Source organism: Artibeus jamaicensis, unplaced genomic scaffold, assembly GCF_021234435.1.
Source record: "Artibeus jamaicensis isolate MK-2021 breed Jamaican fruit bat unplaced genomic scaffold, CSHL_Jam_final scaffold_286, whole genome shotgun sequence".
Lineage (NCBI taxonomy): Eukaryota > Metazoa > Chordata > Mammalia > Chiroptera > Phyllostomidae > Artibeus > Artibeus jamaicensis.
In genome coordinates, this window is record NW_026522034.1 from 5,903,618 (window position 1) to 5,926,353 (window position 22,736).

A 22,736-nucleotide genomic window follows, 5' to 3' on the forward strand; every position below is an offset into this window, starting at 1 on the left:
CTGCTTCAATGTTTATTGGATGATTTGAAGAAAATTATAACTTGAAAATATTGGCCATTCTTAAGGAAGCAATTTTTCATCTTTGATTTTCAGTGGGTTTTTAAAAAAGATTTTATTTATTTATCTCCAGGGGGAAGGGAAGGAGAAATGGAGAGAAATATCAATGTATGGTTGCCTCTCCTGTGTCCCCTGCTGGGAAGTGGCCTGCAACCCAGGCATGTGCTTTGACTGGGAACTGCAGTTGTTTGGTTTGCAGGCCTGCGCTCAATCCACTGAGCCACACCAGCCAGGGCTGATTTTCAGTGTTTTTCTATGTAAGATTAATTGATCTCTAAAATCTGTAGTCCATGTTAATATATTTATTGCTGAAACATGATACAAAGGAACCATTAGGACTGTTTGAATGTTAAGCTAAGTTACAAGCTTCTATACTTCTAGACCTTCAGCTCAGTAACCCTTGTATTACCTGATAATGTTTAAATGAGAGAAGAAAGAAAATAATTTATTATTAAATTCCCAAGTGGGTTGATTATTGGTTAAGTCAGATTTGTAAGTAACAGACATGGGACTTGGTTCATATTATTATTTAGATGTTTCTGACATGTTTAGCAAATATTGACTATCAAAATACATTAATTTCATGTCTTTAGAAATTGTTTCATGGTTAGTTTTTCTTAGCATTGATAATGAAATTTTGCTTTTTATAATGCTAGGTATAACCCGGAAAAACCCCAGAACACCTCTTTCTGACCTCCAGGGCATGAATACCTTAAATGACAAAAACCAGCAGTAAGTATGTTTGGATTATGTTTTCAAGTGGGTATAAAAGAAATAACAAATTCTTATAAATACTTTTGTGGCTTAAAGAAAAGCAGGTTTAGTTTGCCTTATATTTCTTAAAGGTTTTATAAATGATTCTATAAATTAATAAGGTTAGAGTTAAAAAAACTATTAGGACTAAATTATTTAAGATTACCTCTGGTAAAATGGTTTTATAATTAAAAGCAGGTTTTCCCAGAATACTTTAAAATGACCACATATGTTTTGATTTCTGAGACCCTTCTTGCATTCTATGTCTGGTTATTCTGCTGCTCTCTGTGGAGAATCTTATTGGTAAGTAATTATCGAGTAGTTTGACTTACATTAAACCATTGAATACCTTTTCTTGCTGAGTGTGATAATCAAGGTTTATCTTTTAATCAATTTTAATGAATTCCTGAGTAGAATTTGAAAATAAATAACAAGTATAATTTTCTCGGTTTATAAATAATGTCATTTGTTCTTGCCACATATTCTTTCATAAAGATTATCATTTATATGAGCAAAAGATCAGTTTTTAGTGTCTAGCTAGAATCTGCTTTCCTATGTTTAATCATCAAGTACATTGAGCTTTTTGGTACCTTGGTTATAAGGATGGTCTCTCATTAAAATTAAAGGATAATTTTATTGATTTTTTCTAATATGTGTTACTATATTTTTCCTTTTTAAAAAATTTTTAAAACAATATTTTATTGATTATGCTATTGCAGTTGTCCCAGTTTTTTCCCTTTTGCCTCCCCCCTCTACCTAGCACCCTGTACTCCCTCAGTCAGTCCTCCCACCATTTTTCATGTCCATGGGTCACACATATGAGTTCTTTGGCTACTTCATTTCCTGTACAATACTTTACATCCCCATGGCTATACTCTAACTACCGATTTGTTCTTTATAATGTCCTCATCTCTTCACCCATTCCCTGACATGTACCTCCTATATGACAGCCCACAAAATGCTCTCCATATCCATGATTCAGTCTCTGTTCTTGTTTGCTTAGGCAATTGTTGATAGATTTGCATTTTTGCCATTTTGTTTTTCATAGTTTTTACCTTCTTTTAAATAAGTCCCAATAACATTTCATATAATAATGATTTGGTAATGATGAACTCCTTTAGTTTTTTCTTGTCTGGGAAACTCTATCTGCCCTTCGATTAAAATGATAGCTTTGCTGAGTAGAGCAATCTTAGCTGTTCTCTGCTTTTCATGACTTTGAATAATTACTGTCAAACAGCAAAGCCTGCAAAGTTTCTTTTGAGAAATCATATGATAGTTTAATGGGACCTCCCCTGTAGGTAATTAACAGGTTTTCTTTCTCTGCTTTTAAGACTCTCTCTATATATTTAACCTTTGGCATTTTAATTATATGTCTTGGAGTGGGCCTCTTTGCATCCATCTTGTTTGGGACTCTGTGCTTCCTGGATCTGTATGTCTGTTTTCTTCACCAAATTAGAATAGCTTTCTTTCATTATTTTTCCAAATAGAATTCTTTCTTTTTCTCTTCTTTTTCTTCTTCTGGCACCCATATGATGTGAATGTTTTTACGCTTGAAGTTGTCCCAGAGGCTACTTACACTATCCTCAGTATTTTTTAATTTCTTTTTTCTTCTTGTTGTTCTAATTAGTTGGTTTTTTTGCTTTCTTATGTTCCAAATCATTAATTTGATTCTCATCTTCATCCACTCTACTGTTGTTTCCCTGTAAATTGGTCTTTATTTCAATTAGTGTACCCTTTGTTTCTGACTGGATTTTTTTTTTTTTTTTTATGCTTCTGAGGTCCTTACTAAGTTCTCTGAGCATCCTATAACCAGTGTTTTGAACTCTGCATCTGATGGATTGTTCATCTCCATTTTTTATAGGTTTTTTTCTGGAGTTTTGTTCTGTTCTTTTATTTGGGCTATGCTTTTTTGTTTCCTCATTTTGGCAGCCTCCCTGTGTTTGTTTCTATGTGTTAGGTAGATCTGCTGTGACTCAGTGTCTTGGTAGTATGGCCTAATGTAATATGTGTCCTGTAGGATCCAGTGGCACAGCTTCACCTGTCGCCGAAGCTGGGTACTTGAGGTGCACCCTCTTGCACATTGAATACATCCTCTTCTTGTAGTTGAGCCTTGGTTGCTGTTAGCAGATCCATGGAAGGGATTTACTAGGGCCAATTTTTTCTTGTCTGGGAAGCTCTTTATCTGCTTTCAGTTCTATATGACACCTTTGCTGGGTAGAGCCTTCTTGGCTGTAGATCCCTGCTTTTTATGAATTTGAATATTTCTTGCCAGTCACTTCTGCAAGGATTGGCTATGACCACTTACCACCAACCTCTGCCCTTCATGGAGGATCAGCTGTTCAGGGTCTGGGTGCCTTGGCTCTGGATTTTCCTTGGTGATGCAGGCCAAGGTCAGCCCCCACCTGTGTTTTCCTAGGGGTGATCCTTCCTGAGCTGTAAAGCTATGTGAGGTGGTTGTTCCTTCTGCTGGGCTTGGAGATTCTCAGGGGAAGCCAAGCTGTGAGTCTAAGCTGGCTGCTGCTAGTGCTGGTCCTGGGGCTCACTGAGACTACCTGGGGCTTGCTTGATAGGGTTGAAGTTGTGAAGCTTGAGCTGAGATCAGCCATTCATATGGAAAAGCAGCTTGGTTGGGCCCATCAGTTGGGTGGGGAGTCATGTCTGGGGATATCCAAGGTGTGTCAAACAGTGTTCGCCAGGTTGATGGAGTCTCAGATATGGCACCAGCACATTGGCTATTTGATTCTCTAGGGAGAGATTTTAGAAAAGGGACAATGGCTTCTGCTTGCCTTGATGCCAGACATTTCAGTTTCTCCCTGTATGTCACTGGTACCTTTCAAGCTGTTACTCTGCTGCTAGAGTTCATAGGAAGAGAGTCTGAGTGAGTCTGTGTTTGTGTTCTTTAAGAGGAACTCCTTAGGGCTCCAGCAGTTTCTTCCAATGAGTCAATCCCTGGTGGTTTTTGCAGTCAGAAGTTGTGGGGTCTTACCTTCCTGGCCCTGAAACCTTGGGCTGTGGGCCCTGGTGTGGGGCTGGGACTCCTCATTCCTGAAATATCCCTCTTGAATTTGTATCCAACACATATGGTTGTGAGACCAGCCTGTCTGCACCTGCGTTCTTCCTACTAGTCTGGATGGATGTGGTTGCTTTAATTCTGTTATTGTCAGACTTTCACTGAACTCGATTTCTGATGGTTCTGAGTGAGGGTTGTTCTGTATTTCAGTTGTCATTTTGATATGGTTGGGCCAAGTGTCTAGCCATGTCAGTTTTCACTGCCACCTTGACTGGAGGTTCGGTATATTAGTATATTTTTCTAATGTATGTAGTCACTTCCTTGCTCAATAACTTTTTTATAACTCTTTGTTGCTTGTTTAAAGACATCTAGGTTCACCCGTCTCACATGTAAGACTGGTCACAGCCCAAGTATCCAATCTCGACTATTTTATCATAAATTCCACCAAATTGAACTACTTGTTCTTTTTATAGTATATGCATTTTCTTAACAGTGATACTTGACTAACAGTGAAATTCATCTTATATTTTTGTGTTATATTTTACACAAGAACAAATTAGATCATTAATCTGGTGACCTGTGTACCTTCAGTGCAGTTTGTTGGCAGTCTGTTGACAGGCAAACCATGCAGTGTTGGTTCCACACTACTGCAATAAAGCAAATATTGTAATAAAGTGAGTCACATAAATTTATTGATCTCCCAGTGCATATAAAAGTTATATTTAGCTCTGGTTGGTGGGGCTCAGTGGATTGAGTGCCGCTTGTGAACCAAAGCGTCACTGGTGTGATTCCCAGGGAGTGCACATGCCTGGGATGCAGGCCAGGTACCCAGGTCTTGCAGGCTGGGCACATGAGAGGTAACCACACAGTGATGTTTCTCTCCCTTTCTTTCTCCCTACTTTCCCCCCTTCCCTAAAAGTAAATAAATAAAAATATTTTTAAAGAAGTTATGTCTATACTATGCTTAGTCTATTTAGTGTTCAGTAGCATTATTTCTAAAAACAATGCACATACCTTAATTTAAAATTTGCTTTGTTGCTAAAACATGGTAACCATCATCTGAGCTTTTAGTGAGTCATAATCTATTTGATGGTGGAGGGACTTACCTTCAATTTGTTAAAAATGTAATATTTATAACAATGAAGTGAGATATGCTTGTATTTTCACCATGGTCATTAGAGATTCTTAAGTTAAGGAACCTATTTTTTTGATTTGGTTTAAAAAACAAAAGGATACTATGGCTTAATAACCATTTCCCAAAGCAATTTAATGGTTATAATTCTCTTAATTCCTAGCTTGTGTCTTTTTATACTTTACATTTTGGATACCTGAAGTAATACAGGCTTTCTGTGTTTATACATAGTTGGAATAGTCTAATATGAGTATTTTGGTTTAAGATTGATTGTGTTAGTCTGGACTCGTATGAGACCCTTCTTTATAGAGAACTCGATCAAATCAGCCTGATTATTTTTCTTTGTGTACAACAAGGAAAGATCTGTGTCTCATTGAAGTACTGTTATTTGGAAAAGGCTAGCTGGCAGCCTTAACAAGAGGATTCTTCCAGATGTATTTATTGTATTGATGAATTTATTTTATACATATTCTAGAGAAAATTGGTGAGAAGGGGAAGAGAATGGGGTATTAGATACTTATAAGATCAGGTCATCCATGAAGTCATTAGCTACCAAGTGAAATCTCTTGTGTCTTCCCTATATAATTCTCCTAGTAAGTGACTCTTAAATAATAAAAGAGTGAAGCGTCTAGTTTGGTGGTGATCTAGGACTAATAATTAATGCAGTCCATATAAAAACAATGACATGCAAATAGTAAAATTGATTTTAGTTAGTGCAAATATTCCTCAGGTGAAAGAGAAAACTTTCATTAATGTTGAGAGGGCAGGGTTGATGTTGTTGGTTTTTTTTGTAGAGTATAAACTGAAAATAAATGTATTTATATCAAAGAAAGATTTGATAAAAAGTACAGAGCTTTTTCTTACATACCATAAAGCAGAAATAGTAAATGTACTATAAAGGCTGCTGGACTCACCCTTGATATGAACAAAAAGACTGCCTCAGTAGCCAAAAACACCTATAGTCTTGGGTGGAAAAAGCTCTTGTAAGTGAATAGTTCTAGAGCAGAATATGTGAAGACTAAAATACACCAGCTTATATTGGAAAGAAATGAGTTCGGAAATTTGTTATCTAGTAGGAAACAAGGGTGTATGTCATCAGAATTTATTATCGACAAATACATAGTGAATTTTGTACATTGTAGAAATATATGGAAGGTTTTATAATTAAATGTTATCTGGTGTACTGTCCTGTTAATTCCAGGGCATTAAGGAACAAGAATAAGTCTCATTAAAACTCTTGGGTTATGGCACCAATCTTTAGGACTTTGTGCTACATTGATATCTACATATTTGAGGACTGACATAGACCTAACCTCTAAGAGTTAACTGTGTGTGTAGCATGTTGTGCATCCTGATTTCTGTTCTTAATACAAGTAAAAACTCATTTTCTAAAGCATTATTGCTGTTTAAATTCAACTTCTTTATGATCTGGGCATATGATTACATCTGAGATATTCTATTATAAAATGCAACAATGAGGATGAAAGTAAATACTTTTGAAAAAATTTTGATGAAAATTTAAAAATTTTTATTACTGCCATTGTTTTAGAAATGATCACATTGAGCATTTATAAAGATGGGTAGATTTCAAGTTTTCTGGAACCAATATGACTTGATGCCACAAAGAGTTTGGGAGGAGTATGTGACAGCTAGGTATATCTCATGCATTTTTTTATGTCTCTTAGTATGTATTTTGTTTACCATATTTTCTGGGAAAAACACTAAACTTGAATAGTAATGTAAGTAGGTGTATGTAGTTAGCAAATCATATAATAATAGCAGTTTATAAGTATTAGGAGATCATACTTATATTTTACTGTAAATTTAAAATGTTAAATATAGTCATTTAAAAATTTTTGTGTATGTGCTTTTATATAGTTTGTTGGTCCTTTGTTTTATATAAAAATTAGTGACTTTCTTTACTCAGGCATCATTTGCATGTTACATCCATTCCTAAAAAGATAAATGAAGACAATTACAATGTAAAGTTCCGGGAGATCATTTGTTTATTTGACAAGTGCTCAGTTTATTTAAGGTGCTCAGTCATGTGGTGGGGACTAGGGATTCAGTACTTTGTAAAATAGGTGTTTTATATTGATGGTACTTTTAAAGAATTGGATATGGGGGTAGGTGTATCAGAAATGTTTTTCAGAAAAAGAATATTTTAAAAGAGGATAATGATGTATTCCAGGCAGAGGAGCAACCTGTGTGAAGGTCCAGGAACAAAAACAGAGGCGGGGGAAGGAGGGAGAGAGAATTACAGAAATAAAGAATTAGAAGAATATGAATACGAAGAGAGAAGTGTTGAGAGTTAACTCCACAAAGAATAGTCACAGGCTAGTTCATGTAGGGCAGTTACTATGAGACATTATTTAATGCTTTTAAACATAAAATGGGACTGGTATGTTAGAAGAACCTCTCTAGTTGATTTATCATGAATGGTTTGGAGAGGCAGTAGGCTAGATACAGGGAAACTAATAGTTCTGGCAAGAGATTGAATGTGTCTCTCACCTTATTTCATGAGGACTCAGTGTATGAGAAGTGTATATTGGACCTTCTCTACTTTATGGAAATAATTTTTATATGTATGCAATAAATACATAGTCGTGATCTGATATGTATGAGGATTAAGTACACATAGAGAACAAAGACATTGTATATACCATCAGTCTTAGTAGCAGTGTGCTAAGGGAGACTCTGAAATACTTGACTCTGAAAAATCTGAAACAAATATTTCTATCAAACCATTTTGTTAAAACAACCAACTGGCTGTTTTAAGTTAACAGACTTAAAACAAAGACTTTTAAGTCAACACAGAGGTTCTGTGTTCTCCATAGCATTCCATTTATTGCCCTTTCTTTTTATGATGTAGCCAGGATTGTTTTCTTTTATTTCCAGTGTTCTACTTTACTACTGAGCCTGCCATTCTAATGCTGGGACCCTTCCTTCCTGTTCTTTAATGTGTAAAATACCAGTAAAACTTGTCTGTTTCACCTTAGATCTTTTAATAACATGTAGGAAGAAGAGAACTGGTTTGGGAGTCACCAAAAATTTGTTCTTGGCCAGACTTATCTTCTTAATCTCTGATTGCAGCCGTGGTGTACTTGTTTCTTATGTGCACCCTAACTGGGGATCATACCCACAAGCTTGGCATATTGGGATGATGATGTAACCGAGTTACCTGGTCAGGGCTACCTCTCTTTCTAAGAGAGACAGGGAGAGGGAGGGAGAAGGAGGGAGAGAGGGGATGAATGAGAGTATATATCTGTGTATCTCTATAAAATTTTTCTAACGTATTGGCTTAGGAGAGGGAGTGATTGAGGATAGTTTCTAGATTTCTATCTGTAGAGCATTTAAGAGGGGCAATAGTTTTGAGGAAGGAATGAAAGTTTCAGCATGGACCTGTTACCTTGAGGTTCCTGAGAGTCATTCATCATGACAGAGAGAATAAATCTTTGGATACACAGATACACCCAAATGAGATTTGGGCTAGAGATGTATTTTGTAACTGATGGGGAGCCTGCCATTTAGTTGGTGATTTCCGAATATCTGTATCTCAAGATTGTTTCTCTTGAGTTAGTCTGTTTTTTCTGGTGTCCAATTATAAATCTTGCTCCTAATGTTATGGACTTGTGGTTGAGCTTCTAATGGTTCCATATGCATACTTCCACTTAATTTTTTGTATTTTGTTTAGTTGAAGTATAATTGACATACAATATTATATTGGTTTCAGCTATACAACATAATGATTCAACATTAGCATACATTGTGCAGTGATTACCACAGTTAGCCTAGCTATCTTCTGTAACCATACAAAGTTAATATAATATTATTGACTGTAGTCCCCATGCTATACATTACACCCCCATGACTTATTTTAAAAGTGTAAGAACTTTGTATTTCTTTCACCTGTTTCTCCCACCCCTTTCCCCTTTGGCAGTTGCTGGTCTGTTCTGGGTATCTATAAGTCTAGTTTTGTTTTTTGTTTTCTGTTTTCTTTTTTAGATTCTAAATATAAGTGAAATCATGAAGTGTTTGTCTTTATTTGGCTCTTTCACTTAGCGTAATGCACTCAAGGTCCATTCATGTTGTTGCGAATGGCAAGATTCTATTCCTTTTTATGACTGAGTAGTATGTATAGCACATCTTTTTATCCACCTGTCCATCTTTGGACACATAGATTGTTTCCATATCTTGGCTGTTAGAAATAATGTTGCAGTGAACATAGTGGTACACATACCTTTTCAAATCAGTGGTTTCTTTATTTTTTTAAGATTTTATTTATTTTTAGAGAGAGGGTAAAGGAGGGAGAAAGAGAGGGAGAGAAACATGATGTGTGAGAGAAACAATGATTGATTGTCTCTCTCACACCCCCATTTGGGGACCTGGCCTGCAACCCAGGCATGTGCCCTGACTAGGGATTGAACCGGCAACCTTTTGGTCTACAGGTTCTTTGGATAAATTCTTGAGTGGAATTCCTGAATCATATGGTAGTTCTTTTTTTTTTAATCTTTACCCAAGGACATTATTTTATTTTATTTTTTTTAGAGAGAGGAAGGGAGAGAGGGAAAAACATCGATGTGAGAGAGAAGCATCAATTGGGTGCCTCCTGTATATTCCCAGACCAGGGATTGTGTGCTCCCAGACTGCAAATTGAACCCACAGCCTAGGTACGTGCCCTGACCTGGAATCGAACCCACATCCCTTTGCTTAAGGGACAACATTCCAACCATTTGAGCCACACTGGCCAGGGTGGTAGTTCTAATTTTAATTTTTTGGAGAACCCTTACTGTTTTTATTTTTTTAGTAGTTGCACTAATTTACATTCCCATCAGCAGTGTACAAGGGTTGGCTTTTATTCCCATCCTTGCCTATGGTTCTCCTAGGCATAAGCCCTGTTTTTTTTAAGAGTTTGTTTATTTATTTTTAGAGAGAGGGGAAGGGAAGGAGAGAGAGGGAGAGAAACATCAATGTGTGGTTGCCTCTCGCACACCCCCCACTGGGGACCTGGCCTGCAACCCAGGCATGTGCCCTGACTGGGAATTGAATTGCAGCTTCTTGGTTCACAGGCCTGCGCTCAATCCACTGAGCCACACCAGCCAGGGCCCCTGTTGGTTTTTAAAGGCCAGCATGTTGGGGGTTGTCTCCCTAGTGCAGTTTCCAAGGGTAGGAAACTACCCGTGTTTTTTGTTTTCCAAAAATGGTACAATTTTTGGAACATTTTGTTTTCCAAATGGTACTGAGCAATGGGGCACAGTACTATTGCTCTTCAGGAAGGAGTTTCATGTTTATGAGATTCCCTCCCACTGTGGTTTGCCATGCTGGCTGTGGGGTTTGGGGTGAGACCGTGTCTGCCATTCCTGTTAGTTTCAGTGTGGTCCTTTTACCCTTTATTGTGGAGGAGCTTATCAGCTAGTTGTAAGGTCTTTCTCAAAGGGACTTGTTCCACATATAGCTGTAGAGTTATTTTATCTGTGGGATAAGGGGAGTTCAGGATCTTCCTGCCATGTTACACTCCCTCTTAATTCCTCCTCTTTTCAATGTAATCTTGCCTTTACCTTTTGCTCTGCTTGATGTCCCCAACTTCTGCTGAGATTATATGGTTCCAACTTCTGTATAAAGTAAATATTCCATCTTCTGTAAGTGTGAGGAAGGGATTGTTACTTAACTATATAGGATAAGGGTTTAACTTATTTTAAATACATTAGGCCTATCTTCTTAGTTTTGGCCTCACTCAGCACCACCATTGTAGTAGTACCAGTTATCTCTGAAACCTAAACCTTTGCAGAGTTCTCGGTGAGAATGCATCTTCATTTCGTTGTGCTAATCTTTCTCACATTCCCAACCCCAGCTTCTGCACACATCCACACGCAAGCACATATATAGGTATATACTGTATGTGTGTATATATTCTCAATCACATATATACATATGCCCCCCTCTTCTGTGATTCGCACATACATAGAAACTCAGGTTTTAACTTTCCCTGATCTACTCAGTATTTTATTACATGTCCATCACATAGTCTTTCTTCCTAGTCTTTGTTCTTGTAAATTTATGACTACTATTTGTCATTTTAGTGATATTTCTGCTTGGGGCTGAGATATGCAATTGAGTTCGGTATGACATGGAGACTTCTCACAGGTTTCCCGTAAGTGGAGACCAAGTAGCTTATTGAAGGATAAGAGCAGGGATGGGGATATAGGAGTAAAAAGGCGAGGGCAGGAAACCCATTTAGGAATGCGTTAATGAGAAGATACACATGCAGATGGCCAGTAGACATGTGAAAAGATGCTTCACATCACTAATCATTAGAGAGAAGCAAATTAAAATGACAATGAGATATCACCTCACCCCTGTCAGAATGGCTATCATCAATAAATCAGTAAACCACAAGTGCTGGTGAGGATGTGGAGAAAAGTGAGGCCTAGTGCATTGCTGGTGGGAATGCAGACTGGTGCAGCCACTGTGGAAAACAGTATCGAAGGGCCTCAAAAAGTTAAAAATGGAGCTGCCTTATGAACCAGCAATTCCACTTCTGGGCATATAACTGAAGAAACCTGAAACACTAATTGAAGAGAATATATGCACTCCTGTGTTCATTGCAGCATTATTTATAGTAGCCAAGATATGGAAGTAACCCAAGTGGCCATTGGGTTTATCATCAGATAATGAGGAAGTGGTACATATATTCTATGAAATATTACTTGGCCATAAAAATCAATGAAATACTACCATTTGCCAACAGCATGAATAGACCTGGAGGGTATTAGGCTAACTGAAATAAGTCAGTCAGAGAAAGACAAATATCATATGATTTCACTTATATGTAGAATCTAAACAATATAAACAAACAAAAGAGAAAGACACTCATAGATACAGGCAACAGACTGATGGTTGCCAGAGGGGAAGGTGGTTGGGAGAATGGGTTGAAAAGGGTAAAGGGAATAAGAAGTACAAATTGGTAGATAGAAAATTGTTATGGGGATGTAAAGTAGAGCACAGGGAATATAGTCAGTAATGTTGTAATAACTGTGTATGGTGCCAGGTGGGTGCTGGAAATATCAGGGAGAACACTTGTGAAGTAGATATATGATCGTCTAACCACTGTGCTGTACACTTGAAACTAATACAAAATTATATTGAATGTAAACTGTAATTGAAAAATAAAACTAAAAATAAAATGAAAAGAAAAACTTAGGCTTTCCTGGATTTTTTAGAGATGCTATGTGATCTGCCTGAGAGGAAAAGTAATGCTGAAACTAATTAAAAAATTAAAAAGAATGCATTAATGAGTTGGCCACTGCTTGCTCAGCCTTGTGGGGCCAACTGAATAAACTGATTTGTGCCTCGGGAAAATCTGTTTGCCTTGGAAAAGAAAGGAGTAAGGTTTTATTCATTGCTCTGATGGTTGCTTGTCCCACACAATTTATGGATTTGTAAGTGCAGAGCAGAAACCTATATGAAATAAGAGGCAAGGACTTGGAGTCTAAAACCAGGTGCTATTATAGCATCTCTTTGAATTGTACAAAATATGTGTGTTTAACCCATCATAGTACTGATCACAACAGCAGTAGATAGAATAAGAGGTAAGACTAAGGATTTTAAGTCATATATGTATATATATGAAGTGTTCCATATACCTGTTTAATGGGGAGTGCCTATTGTCTTTATATGTTAATGAAGAGACTACACAAAACACATGTACATTAGGAAGCATACCAGCAAAATAAATCCATTGCCCAAGATCAGAACCAGAGGATCATTAATATAGCCACCTTTATATTACTTTCTGATTGTTCCCCTCCTGTCCGACAGGTAACCACTCTTCAGAATTTTATGTATATTATTTCTGTGCTCTAAAAAATTAGTTTTATAATAAATGCATATTTTCTAAGCAATAGATTGTTTAGCTTTGCTAGATTTTGAGTTTTACAGAAACACTAACATACAATATGTAGTCTTCTGTGGTTTTTTTCCCCCTCAACACTTGCCTTTCACATGAGCCCAGACCAGGGACCAAACACACTACCTAGGTATGTGCTGTGACCAGAAATTGAGCCCATGGCCATTAGGTTTATGGTATGGTGCTCCAACCAACTGAGCCACACTGGCCAGGGCCCAGATTCAGTGTTTAAAACAATAGTTTATAAGGATGCTCAAGGACCTGAGGGGAAGAAGGGATGATCTCAGTGAGAACTTAAAGAGATCGTAAGCAAGGACATAGAAACTGTATAAAAGAACCTAGCTATTTAAAAAGTATTATAGAATATTACAGTTTAAAGAACAAATGGGAAAAGAATTTTTAAGGTTTTATTTTATTTTTCAAAGCAGGAAGATTAAAAAATAGTACAAAGGAAAAAGTAGTTCATTGAATCTTATGTACTCTTTACTCAGCTTTTTTTCAGTGACATCTTACATAGCAGTACTACATGATCAAAACTAGGAAATTTATATTAATCTATTAATAGTAACTAAACTTCAGTTTTCACCATTAAAATAGCTGCATATATGTATATGTAGTTTTTTGCAATCAAGATACAGAACTCTTGAAGGACTTCCGCCAAGATGGAGACGTAGGTGGAGGAACCACCTTGCCTCTGTGCACAACCAAATCTAAGAACAACTATTTTTAACAACAATAAACACAACCAAGCCACACGGAAAATCGACAATACAGAGTCCAAAGACAACTAAATGCTCAGCTAAACCAGTAAGAGAAGCGAAGCCAGCAGCGGAGCAGGTTAGCAAGAAAAAATTCCCGGGTGGTGCGCGGTGCACAAGCAGCCAAAGGCGCTGATCCCGAGCTAGCTACGGGAGCACACAGGGAAGAGGCGTGGTGGGCTGTCTGCGGTTGGTCGCGCATCTGCGTGCGGAGAAACCAGTGAGAAGGGAAGCCTGCGCAGGGCAGCAGGCTCGCACAATTCCGATCGGATAAACAAGCCCGGGGCGAGTGGTGTGACTGGATGGGCTGGGGTAGCGGAGAGGACTGCCATTGCTCCCTCTCTGACCACGCCCCCACACACAGCGTCACAAACCAGCGACATGGGTCGCCCCGTCCTGGTAAACAACTAAGGCTTCGCTCCGCTTACTTAACAGCAGGAATAGACCAAAAATGGCTCTAGGACAACTCAGAGCCCCAGAACCGATAGATCTAAGCGATGAAGAAATAGCCAGTCTTTCAGATGCACAGTTCAAAACACTGGTTATCAGGATCCTTACAGAACTGGTTGATTTTAGTCACAAATTAGAGAAACATATGGAAGCTAAACTAATTGAAATGAATGGTAATACAAAGGAAACCAATAGTAATGGAAAGAAAATTGGGACTCAAATCAAGGGAGTGGACCAGAAGGAAGAAAAAAATGATCAAACAGAAAAGAATGAAGAAATAAGAATTCAGAAAAATGAGGAGAAGCTTGGGAACCTCCAGGACATCTTTAAACGTTCCAACATCTGAATTATAGAGGTACCAGAAGGGGGAAAGGCACAGCCACCAGTGGAAAACTTATTTGAACAAATAATAAAGGAAAATTTCCCCAATCGGGCAAAGGAAATAGACTTCCAGGAAATCCAGGAAGCTCAGAGAGTCCCAAAGAAGTTGGACCCAAGAAGGAACACACCAAGGCACGTCATCATTACATTAGCCAAGATGAAAATGAAGGAGAGAATCCTAGAAGCAGCAAGAGCTAAGGGGACAGTCACCTACAAAGGAGTTCCCATCAGACTGTCAGCTGATTTCTCAAAAGAGACCTTATAGGCAAGAATGGGCTGGAAAGAGGTATTCCAAGTCATGAAAACCAAAGACCTACAACCAAGATTGCTCTATCCAGCAAAGCTTTCATTTAAAATGGAAGGACAGTTAAAGTGCTTCTCAGATAAGATCAAATTCAAGGAGTTCATCATCACCAAGCCCCTATTATATGAAATGTTAAAGGGACTTACCTAAGAAAAAGAAGATAAAAAAGATGAACAGTGAAAGGACAGCAAACTCACAGTTATTAAGAACCACACCTAAAACAAAAGCAAACTAAGAGGACAGCTAGATCAGGAGCAGAACCATAGAAATGGAGATCACATGGAGGATTAGCAACAGGGGAGTGGGAGAGGAGAAGGGGGGAGAAGGTACAGAAAATAAGTAGCATAGACAGTAGATAGAAAATAGATAGGGGGAGGGCAAGAATAGTAGGGGAAATACAGAATCTAAAGAATTTGAGACACGTGTTCATGAACTAAAGGGGGAAATGGTGGGGGAGGGGTATGCAGGGTGGAGGGGAAATGGAGGGGGGGAATAGAGCAAATGTAATGGCATAATCAATAAAAAAAAAAAGGTACAGAACTCTTTATCACAAAAGAATCCATTCATGCTGTTTATTTGTATTCACTCTGTCCCTGTCCCATTTTCTAGTAACCACTAGTGTGTTCTTCATTTTTATAGTTTTGTTATTTTTGAGACTGTTATGTAAAGAGAATCATATGGCATAAAACTGTTAGGGTACACAAACTTTTTCCTCTATTTTCTTAGGATCAGTGGCAGGGGGCTTATGAATTAAACTACTGAGAGATTTACAAGAATAAAAGTGTATGACTTTTATTAATATATTACATGCATAAGTATTCTCAAAAAAGTGAAGCTCAAAGCAACTATACTATGGGGTTTGTATTCTTTTTACAAAGGAAAGGTTATTTAGGCTTCAGGAAATGATTAAAAAGTGGGCAAGTGGGGACTTCCACCAAGATGAAGGCGTAGGTGGAAGCACTGAGCCTTCTCGCACAACTAAGTTTCAAAACAACAAAGTTTTAGCAACAAAAACGCAGCCAAACCACAGAAAATTGAACTACATGGAAGTCTGACAACAATGAACCCTTCAGCCAAAACGGTAAGAAGGGCAGAGCTTGCAGCAGAGTGGGGTCGGGCAGGAAAGATCCACTAGACAGACCGGGGTGCTCGAGGTGCACCAGCAGCTGTGGGCAGATCCCAAGTGTGGAATAGCGGGCGGACCCACTGAGGGCTGACCGGGGTCACACATTCATTCAGGCGCAGATAAACTGGTGAAGGAGTGAGCAGTGAGACAGACCGCGCAGGCCCCAGTGGCAGAAAGCGGCAGAGGGAACCCCCATTGTCCCTCTCTGACCCCGCCCCCACATACAGCATCACAAACCAGCTACCTGGGTGGCCCCGCCCTGGTGAACATGTAAGACTCCGCTCCTCATATGTAACAGGCACAAACAGATCAAAACATGGCTCAAGAACAACTCAGAGCCCCAGAGCAGATAAATCTAAGCAATGAAGAAACAGCCAAACTTTCAGATGCATAGTTCAAAACACTGATGATCAGGATACTCGCAGAATTGGTTGATTTTAGTCACAAATTAGAGCAACGTATGGAAGCTAAACTAATTAAAATGAAGGGAAATACACAGGAAACCAATAGTAATGGAAAGAAAATTGGGACTCAAATCAAAGGAGTGGACCAGAAGGAGGAAAAAAATGACCAAACAGAAAAGGATGAAGAAACAAGAATTCAAAACAATGAGGAGAGGCTTAGGAACCTTCAGGACATCTTTAAAGTTTCCAGCATCCGAATTATAGGGGTACCAGAAGGGGAAGAGGAACAGCCATGAGTGGAAAAGCTATTTGAACAAATAATAAAAGAGAACTTCCCCAGTCTGGCAAAGGAAATAGACTTCCAGAAAATCCAGGAAGCTCAGAGAGTCCCAAAGAAGTTGGACCCAAGAAGGAACACACCAAGGCACATCATCATTACATTAGCCAAGATTAAAATGGAGAGAATCCTAGAAGCAGCAAGAGCTAAGGGGACAGTCACCTACAAAGGAGTTCCCATCAGACTGTCAGCTGATTTCTCAAAAGAGACCTTATAGGCAAGAATGGGCTGGAAAGAGGTATTCCAAGTCATGAAAACCAAAGACCTACAACCAAGATTGCTCTATCCAGCAAAGCTTTCATTTAGAATGGAAGGACAGTTAAAGTGCTTCTCAGATAAGACCAAATTCAAGGAGTTCATCATCACCAAGCCCCTATTATATGAAATGTTAAAGGGACTTACCTAAGAAAAAGAAGATAAAAAAGATGAACAGTGAAAGGACAGCAAACTCACAGTTATTAACAACCACACCTAAAACAAAAGCAAACTAAGAGGACAGCTAGATCAGGAGCACAACCATAGAAATGGAGATCTCATGGAGGGTTAGCAACGGGAGTGGGAGAAGGAGAAGGGGGGAGAAGGTACAGAAAATAAGTAGCATAGATGGTAGGTAGAAAATAGGGGGGAGGGCAAGAATAGTATGGGAAATATAGAATCTAAAGAACTTGAGACACGTGGTTATAAACTAAAGGGGGGAACGGTGCGGGAGGAGTGTGCAGGGTGGAGGGGAATGAAGGGGGAAATAGAACAAGTGTAACGGCATAATTAATAAAATATATTTTTTTAAAAAGTGGGCAAGCGACTAGAAAATATATGGGGAGCCTAATTCTAAGTTATTTTCGTAAGATTTTTTATGCAAATTAATCTCAATGCCTATTCTGTGTCTCAGGCGAGAAGAGCTGCTCTCCTTTTCCTTGTAAGGGAGACGGGGGCACTTTCAGAAAGGGAAATTTATGCCCTGCTTTTGGGGATTTAAAGGAAAGGCAAAGAGCTAACTCTTGCTGTTATGCATTGATACCTCAGTTCCCTTCAGCTGATATTTTGGGGTTACATACCCTAACCCCCTCAATAACTTTTTGAGATCATTTTTATTAAACACAATTCTTAGTCTGTCATGTTCTTACAAAATCAGTAGTTCATTTCTTTTATTTCTGAGTAAATTTTCTTACTTTTAAATAAAGTCCTATTATTCTTTAAAATATATTTTATTGATTTTGCTGTTACAGTTCTTCCATTTTTTTCCACCCCTTTATTCCCCTCTGCCCTGCACTCCTCTCCCAGCAGCATCCCCACCCTCCTTAGTTCATGTCCATGGGTCGTATATATAAGTTCTTTGGCTTCTTCATTTCATATACTATTCTTAATCTCCCTCTGTCTATTACTTCTTCCTTCTGCTCCAAGTTGTTGATTTTAGTCCCGGTTTTCTTCCATTCACTGTTGGTTCTCTATATATTTTGCTTTATTTCACTTTGGATAACCTTCACATCTTCCTCTATTTTGCGACCATACTCAACCATTTCTGTGAGCATCCTGATTACCAGTATTTTGAACTCTGCATCTTATAAGTTAGCTATCTCTTCATTGTTTAGTTCTATTTTTGAAGTTTTGACTTGTTCTTTCATTTGGGCCATATTTCTTTGTCTTTGCGTACCTGTTATGTTTTAAGGGCAGAGCCTTAGGTATTCACCAGGGTGGGGCAACATGTCCCTGCATTGTGGCACTGTATTTGTGGGTAGAGTCTGAAAGGGAACAGTGCCACTTGCTTGGCCCTCACCCCACTTTCAGTCACTTCCCCTGCTTCCCACAAAGAAATTGGGCCCTTCTGGTACTGATTCCCAGGTGGGTGGGTTTATGTACATTCTATGACCCTGTGGGTCTCTCCAGCAAACTCTCTTACAGAGGCTGAGAGTTTCTCCCACTACCACAATTCCCACAGGTTTTGACAGCCAGAGATTTTGAGACTTTATTTCCAGGCACTGGAACCCTGGGTTGTGCAATGTCTTGGTCTCCAGTTGTTCTTCTGGTTTATCCTCATGTGAATGTGGGACTGCCTGTCTGCCAGCTGCTGCCTCACTCACCTGTATCTCCAACCTTGGCCTTGTCATGCATCTTTTCCCTCTGGCTGCCCTGATCTCCCCTCCTACCATTCTGGATGAATGTTTCTTCTTTAACTCCTTAGTTGTCAGACTTCCATACAGTTCAATTTTATGGCAGTTCTGGTTGTTTTTTGTTTTAAAATTTGTTGTTGTCCTTCTTTTGGCTGTGCGAGCAGACAAAACATATCCACCTACACCTTCATCTTGGCCGGAAGTCCTGTTCTATTATTTTTGAGTGGTATATTTATATATTCTATATACAGTTCTGTTATTAGATATATAATTTGAAATTATTTTCTCTTAATCTGAGTCAGTTGTCCTTTCACTTTTTTACAGTTTTTGTAAGTGAAGAAATTTAAAATTTTGTTGAAGTCTAGTTTATCTATTTTTCTTTTCTGCTATACTTTATTGTCATAATTAAGAAATCATCTCCTAACCCCATTTCACAAAGCTTATATTTTTTTCCAAGAATTTTATAGTTTTAGCTCTTAAATTTATATATATGATCCATTTTGAGTTGATTTTTAGTAACGGCTGTGAGAAGTTCAACCTCATCCTTTTGTGTGTAGAGATCTAGTTATCTCAGCACCACTTGTTGAAAATACTTTTCTTTCCCCATTGGATTGTTGACACCTTTCGAAAACACAATTGACCATAACCAATAGTTTATTTCTAGATTCTCAATCCTGTTCCACTGATCTATATATCTTTTCTTTTACCAGTACCATGTGGTTTATTCTTTTATTTCTTAAAAAAATTAAGTATATTTTATTGATTATGCTATTATTTGTTCCATTATTTTTTCTCCCTGTTTTTGCCTTCTACCATGCATCCCCCTCCCTCTAGCATCACCCCCCCTTAGTTCATGTCTGTGGATCGTACATATAAATCACTTGACTTCTCCATTTCTTATATCATTCTTAACAACCTCCGGTCTATTTTGTACCTACTAATTATGATTCTTAATCCCTGCACCATTTCTCCCATTCTCCCCCATCCTCCTCCCTTCTGATAACCCTCCGTGTGGTCTGCATTTCTGTATTTTTGTTTCTGTTCTAGTTGTTTGCTTAGTTTGCTTTTGTTTTAGGTGTGGCTGTTAATATCTGTGAGTTTGCTGTCTTTTCACTGTTCATATTTTTTTATCTTCTTTTTCTTAGATAAGTTCCTTTAACATTTCATATAATAAGGGCTTGGTGGTGATGAACTCCTTTAACTTGACCTTATCTGGGAAGTACTTTATCTGCCCTTCCATTGTAAATGATAGCTTTGCTGGATAGAGTCATCTGGAATTCAGATCCATCCATTCATGACTTTGAATACTTCTTTCTAGCCCCTTCTTGCCTGCAAGGTCTCTTTTGAGAAATCAGCTGATAGTCATATGGGAACTCTGTGGTAGATAACTCCCTCCTTTCCTTTTGCTGCTTTTAAGATTCTCTTCTAGTCTTTAAACTTGGGTAATTTAATTATGATGAGTCTTGGTGTGTTCCTCCTTAGGTACAACTTGTTTGGGACTCTCTGAGCTTCCTGGATTTGCATGTCTAGTTCCTTCCCTAGACTGGGGAAGTTTTCCTTCATTATTTTTTAAATAAGTTTTCAGTTTCTTGCTCTTCTTTTTCTCCTTCTGGCATCCCTATGATTCAGATGTTGGAACATTTAAAGTTGTCCAGAGGTTTCTAAGCCTCTTCTCATTTTTTGAATTCTTGTTTCTTCATTCTCTTAATGGTTGAGTGTTTATTTCTTGTTTCTTTTCCAAATTGTTGATTTGAGTCCCAGTTTCTTTCCCTTCACTGTTGGTTCCCTGTATATTTTTCTTTATGTCACTACATATAGTCTTTGTTTCTACTCTTATTTTCTGTCCATACTCAACTATTTCTGTGAGCATCCTGGTAACCAGTGTTTTGAACTTTGCATCTGATAGATTGGCAATCTTCTTGTCATTTAGTTCTTTTCCTGGTATTTTGATCTGTTCTTTCATTTGGGCCATATTTTTGTTGTTGTTGTTCCAGCATGCCTGTTACATAGTAAGGGCTCAGCCTTAGGTATTCACCAGGACGGGCAACCTACTTCACTGCACTGTGGCACTGTATGTGGGGGAGGGGTTTGAGAGGGAACAATGCCAATTGCTTGGCTCTCACCCCACTTTCAGTCACTTTCCCTGCTACCTACAAGCGAATTGGGCTCCTCTGGTGCTGGTTCTTGGGTGGGTGGGCTGCTGTATGTTCTAGGATCCTGTGGGCCCCTCCAATGGACTCTCCTCTGAGACTAGGAGTTTCTCCCACCCCTGCACCTCCCATAGGTTTTTACAGCCAGAGGTTTTGAAACTTTATTTTCCCTGCACTGCAATCCTGGGTTGCGTGGCCTATCTTGATCTCCAGTTGTTCCTCCTGGTTTTATCTGCACATGATTGTGGAACCACCAGGTCTACTAGCCTCCTTCTCCACCTCCTCACCGAGCCGGTCCACCAGTTGCAGCTTTGCCACACATCTTCTCTTCCCTGCCTGCCCATCTCTGCCCCTCCTACAAGTGTGGACACATGTTTATTCTTTTTTTTTGTTTTTTTAATTTTAATTTTTTATTTTTTTAAAATTTATTTAGTTATTTTTCAAGTACAGTTTTTTTTTTGTCAATTTCTCCCATCCCAGCACCCCCTCCGCCCCGTCTCCCCACCTCCCTCCCTTCACCCCCCCCCCCCACAGTCCTCATCCCTGTGTCTTTCACACTTGTTCTTCAAAATCCCTCCTCGTTTTTCCCCTTAAATTCCCTTCCCTCTCCCCTCTGGTCGCTGCCCACTTGTTCTCTATTTTAGTGTCTTTGTTTTTATTCTATTTGCTTGTTTATTTTGTTATTTAGCTTCCTGTTAAAGGTGAGATCATATGGTATTTGTCCTTCAATGCCTGGCCTATTTCACTCAGCATAATGCTTTCCAGTTCCATCCATGTTGTTGCAAAGGGTAGTAGCTCCCTTCTTTCTCTCTGCTGCATAGAATTCCATCGTGTATATGTACCACAATTTTTTGATCCATTCATTTACTGACGGGCACCTAGGTTGCTTCCAACTCTTGGCTATTGTAAATTGTGCTGCTATGAACATTGTGGTGCATAGGTTATTTGATATTGATGTTTTAGGATTCTTGGGATATAATTCTAGCAGCGGAATTGCTGGGTCAAAAGGCAGGTCGATTTTTATTTTTCTGAGAAAATTCCATACTGTTTTCCATAATGGTTGTACCAGTCTGCAATCCCACCAACAGTGAACTACGGACCCCTTTTCCCCACAACCTCTCCAACATTTGTTGTTTGTTGCTTTGTTTATGATAGCCATCCTGACTGGTGTAAAGTGGTATCTCATTGTGGTTTTAATTTGCATCTCTCTGATAGCTAACGATATTGAGCACCTCTTCATGTGTCTCTGGATATTCTGTATGTCCTCTTTGGAGAAGTGTCTGTTCAAGTCCTTTTCCCATTTTTTAATTGGGTTCGATGTCTTCCTAGAGTGGAGTCGTGTAAGTTCTTTGTATATTTTGGAGATTAAACCTTTGTCTGAGGTATCATTGGCAAATATGTTTTCCCATACAGTTGGTTGTCTTTTTAATTTAATACTGTTTTCTTTGGCCATGCAGAAGCTTTTTATTTTGATGAGATCCCATTTGTTTATTCTTTCCTGTATATTCCTTGCTCTAGGGGACATGGACACATGTTTATTCTTTAACTCCTTGATTGTTGGACTTCCATGAAGTTCGATTTTCTTGCAGTTTTGGTTGTTTTTTGTTTTTAAATTGGTTGTCCTTCTTTTGGTTTTGCGAGGAAGCAAAGTGTATCTACCTATGCCTTCAACTTTTCCAGAAGTCTCAATTTTTTAAAAAAATTTTATGTTATGTTATGTTGTGTTATTTTCTTGTTTAGAGAGAGGGGAAGGGAGAGAGAAAGATAGGGAGAGAAACATGATTTGTTGCCTCTTCCACACACCCCCAGCTGATGCCCTAGCCTGCAACCCAGGCGTGTGCCCTGACTGGGAATCTGACT

The 22,736-nt window shown here is 38.6% G+C and overlaps 1 protein-coding gene across 8 annotated transcripts in view; it reads left to right on the forward strand.

Moving 5' to 3' along the window:
- The window catches only part of MYO9A (myosin IXA), a 312,362-nt gene that overhangs the window by 181,307 nt on the left and 108,319 nt on the right, over nucleotides 1-22,736 (forward strand). For all 8 annotated transcript variants that reach the window (XM_053656781.1, XM_053656780.1, XM_053656783.1 and 5 more), the window contains one exon: nucleotides 714-789. In XM_053656781.1, coding sequence (XP_053512756.1) covers nucleotides 714-789 — 76 coding nt within the window. The remainder of the gene's footprint in view (nucleotides 1-713; nucleotides 790-22,736) is intronic.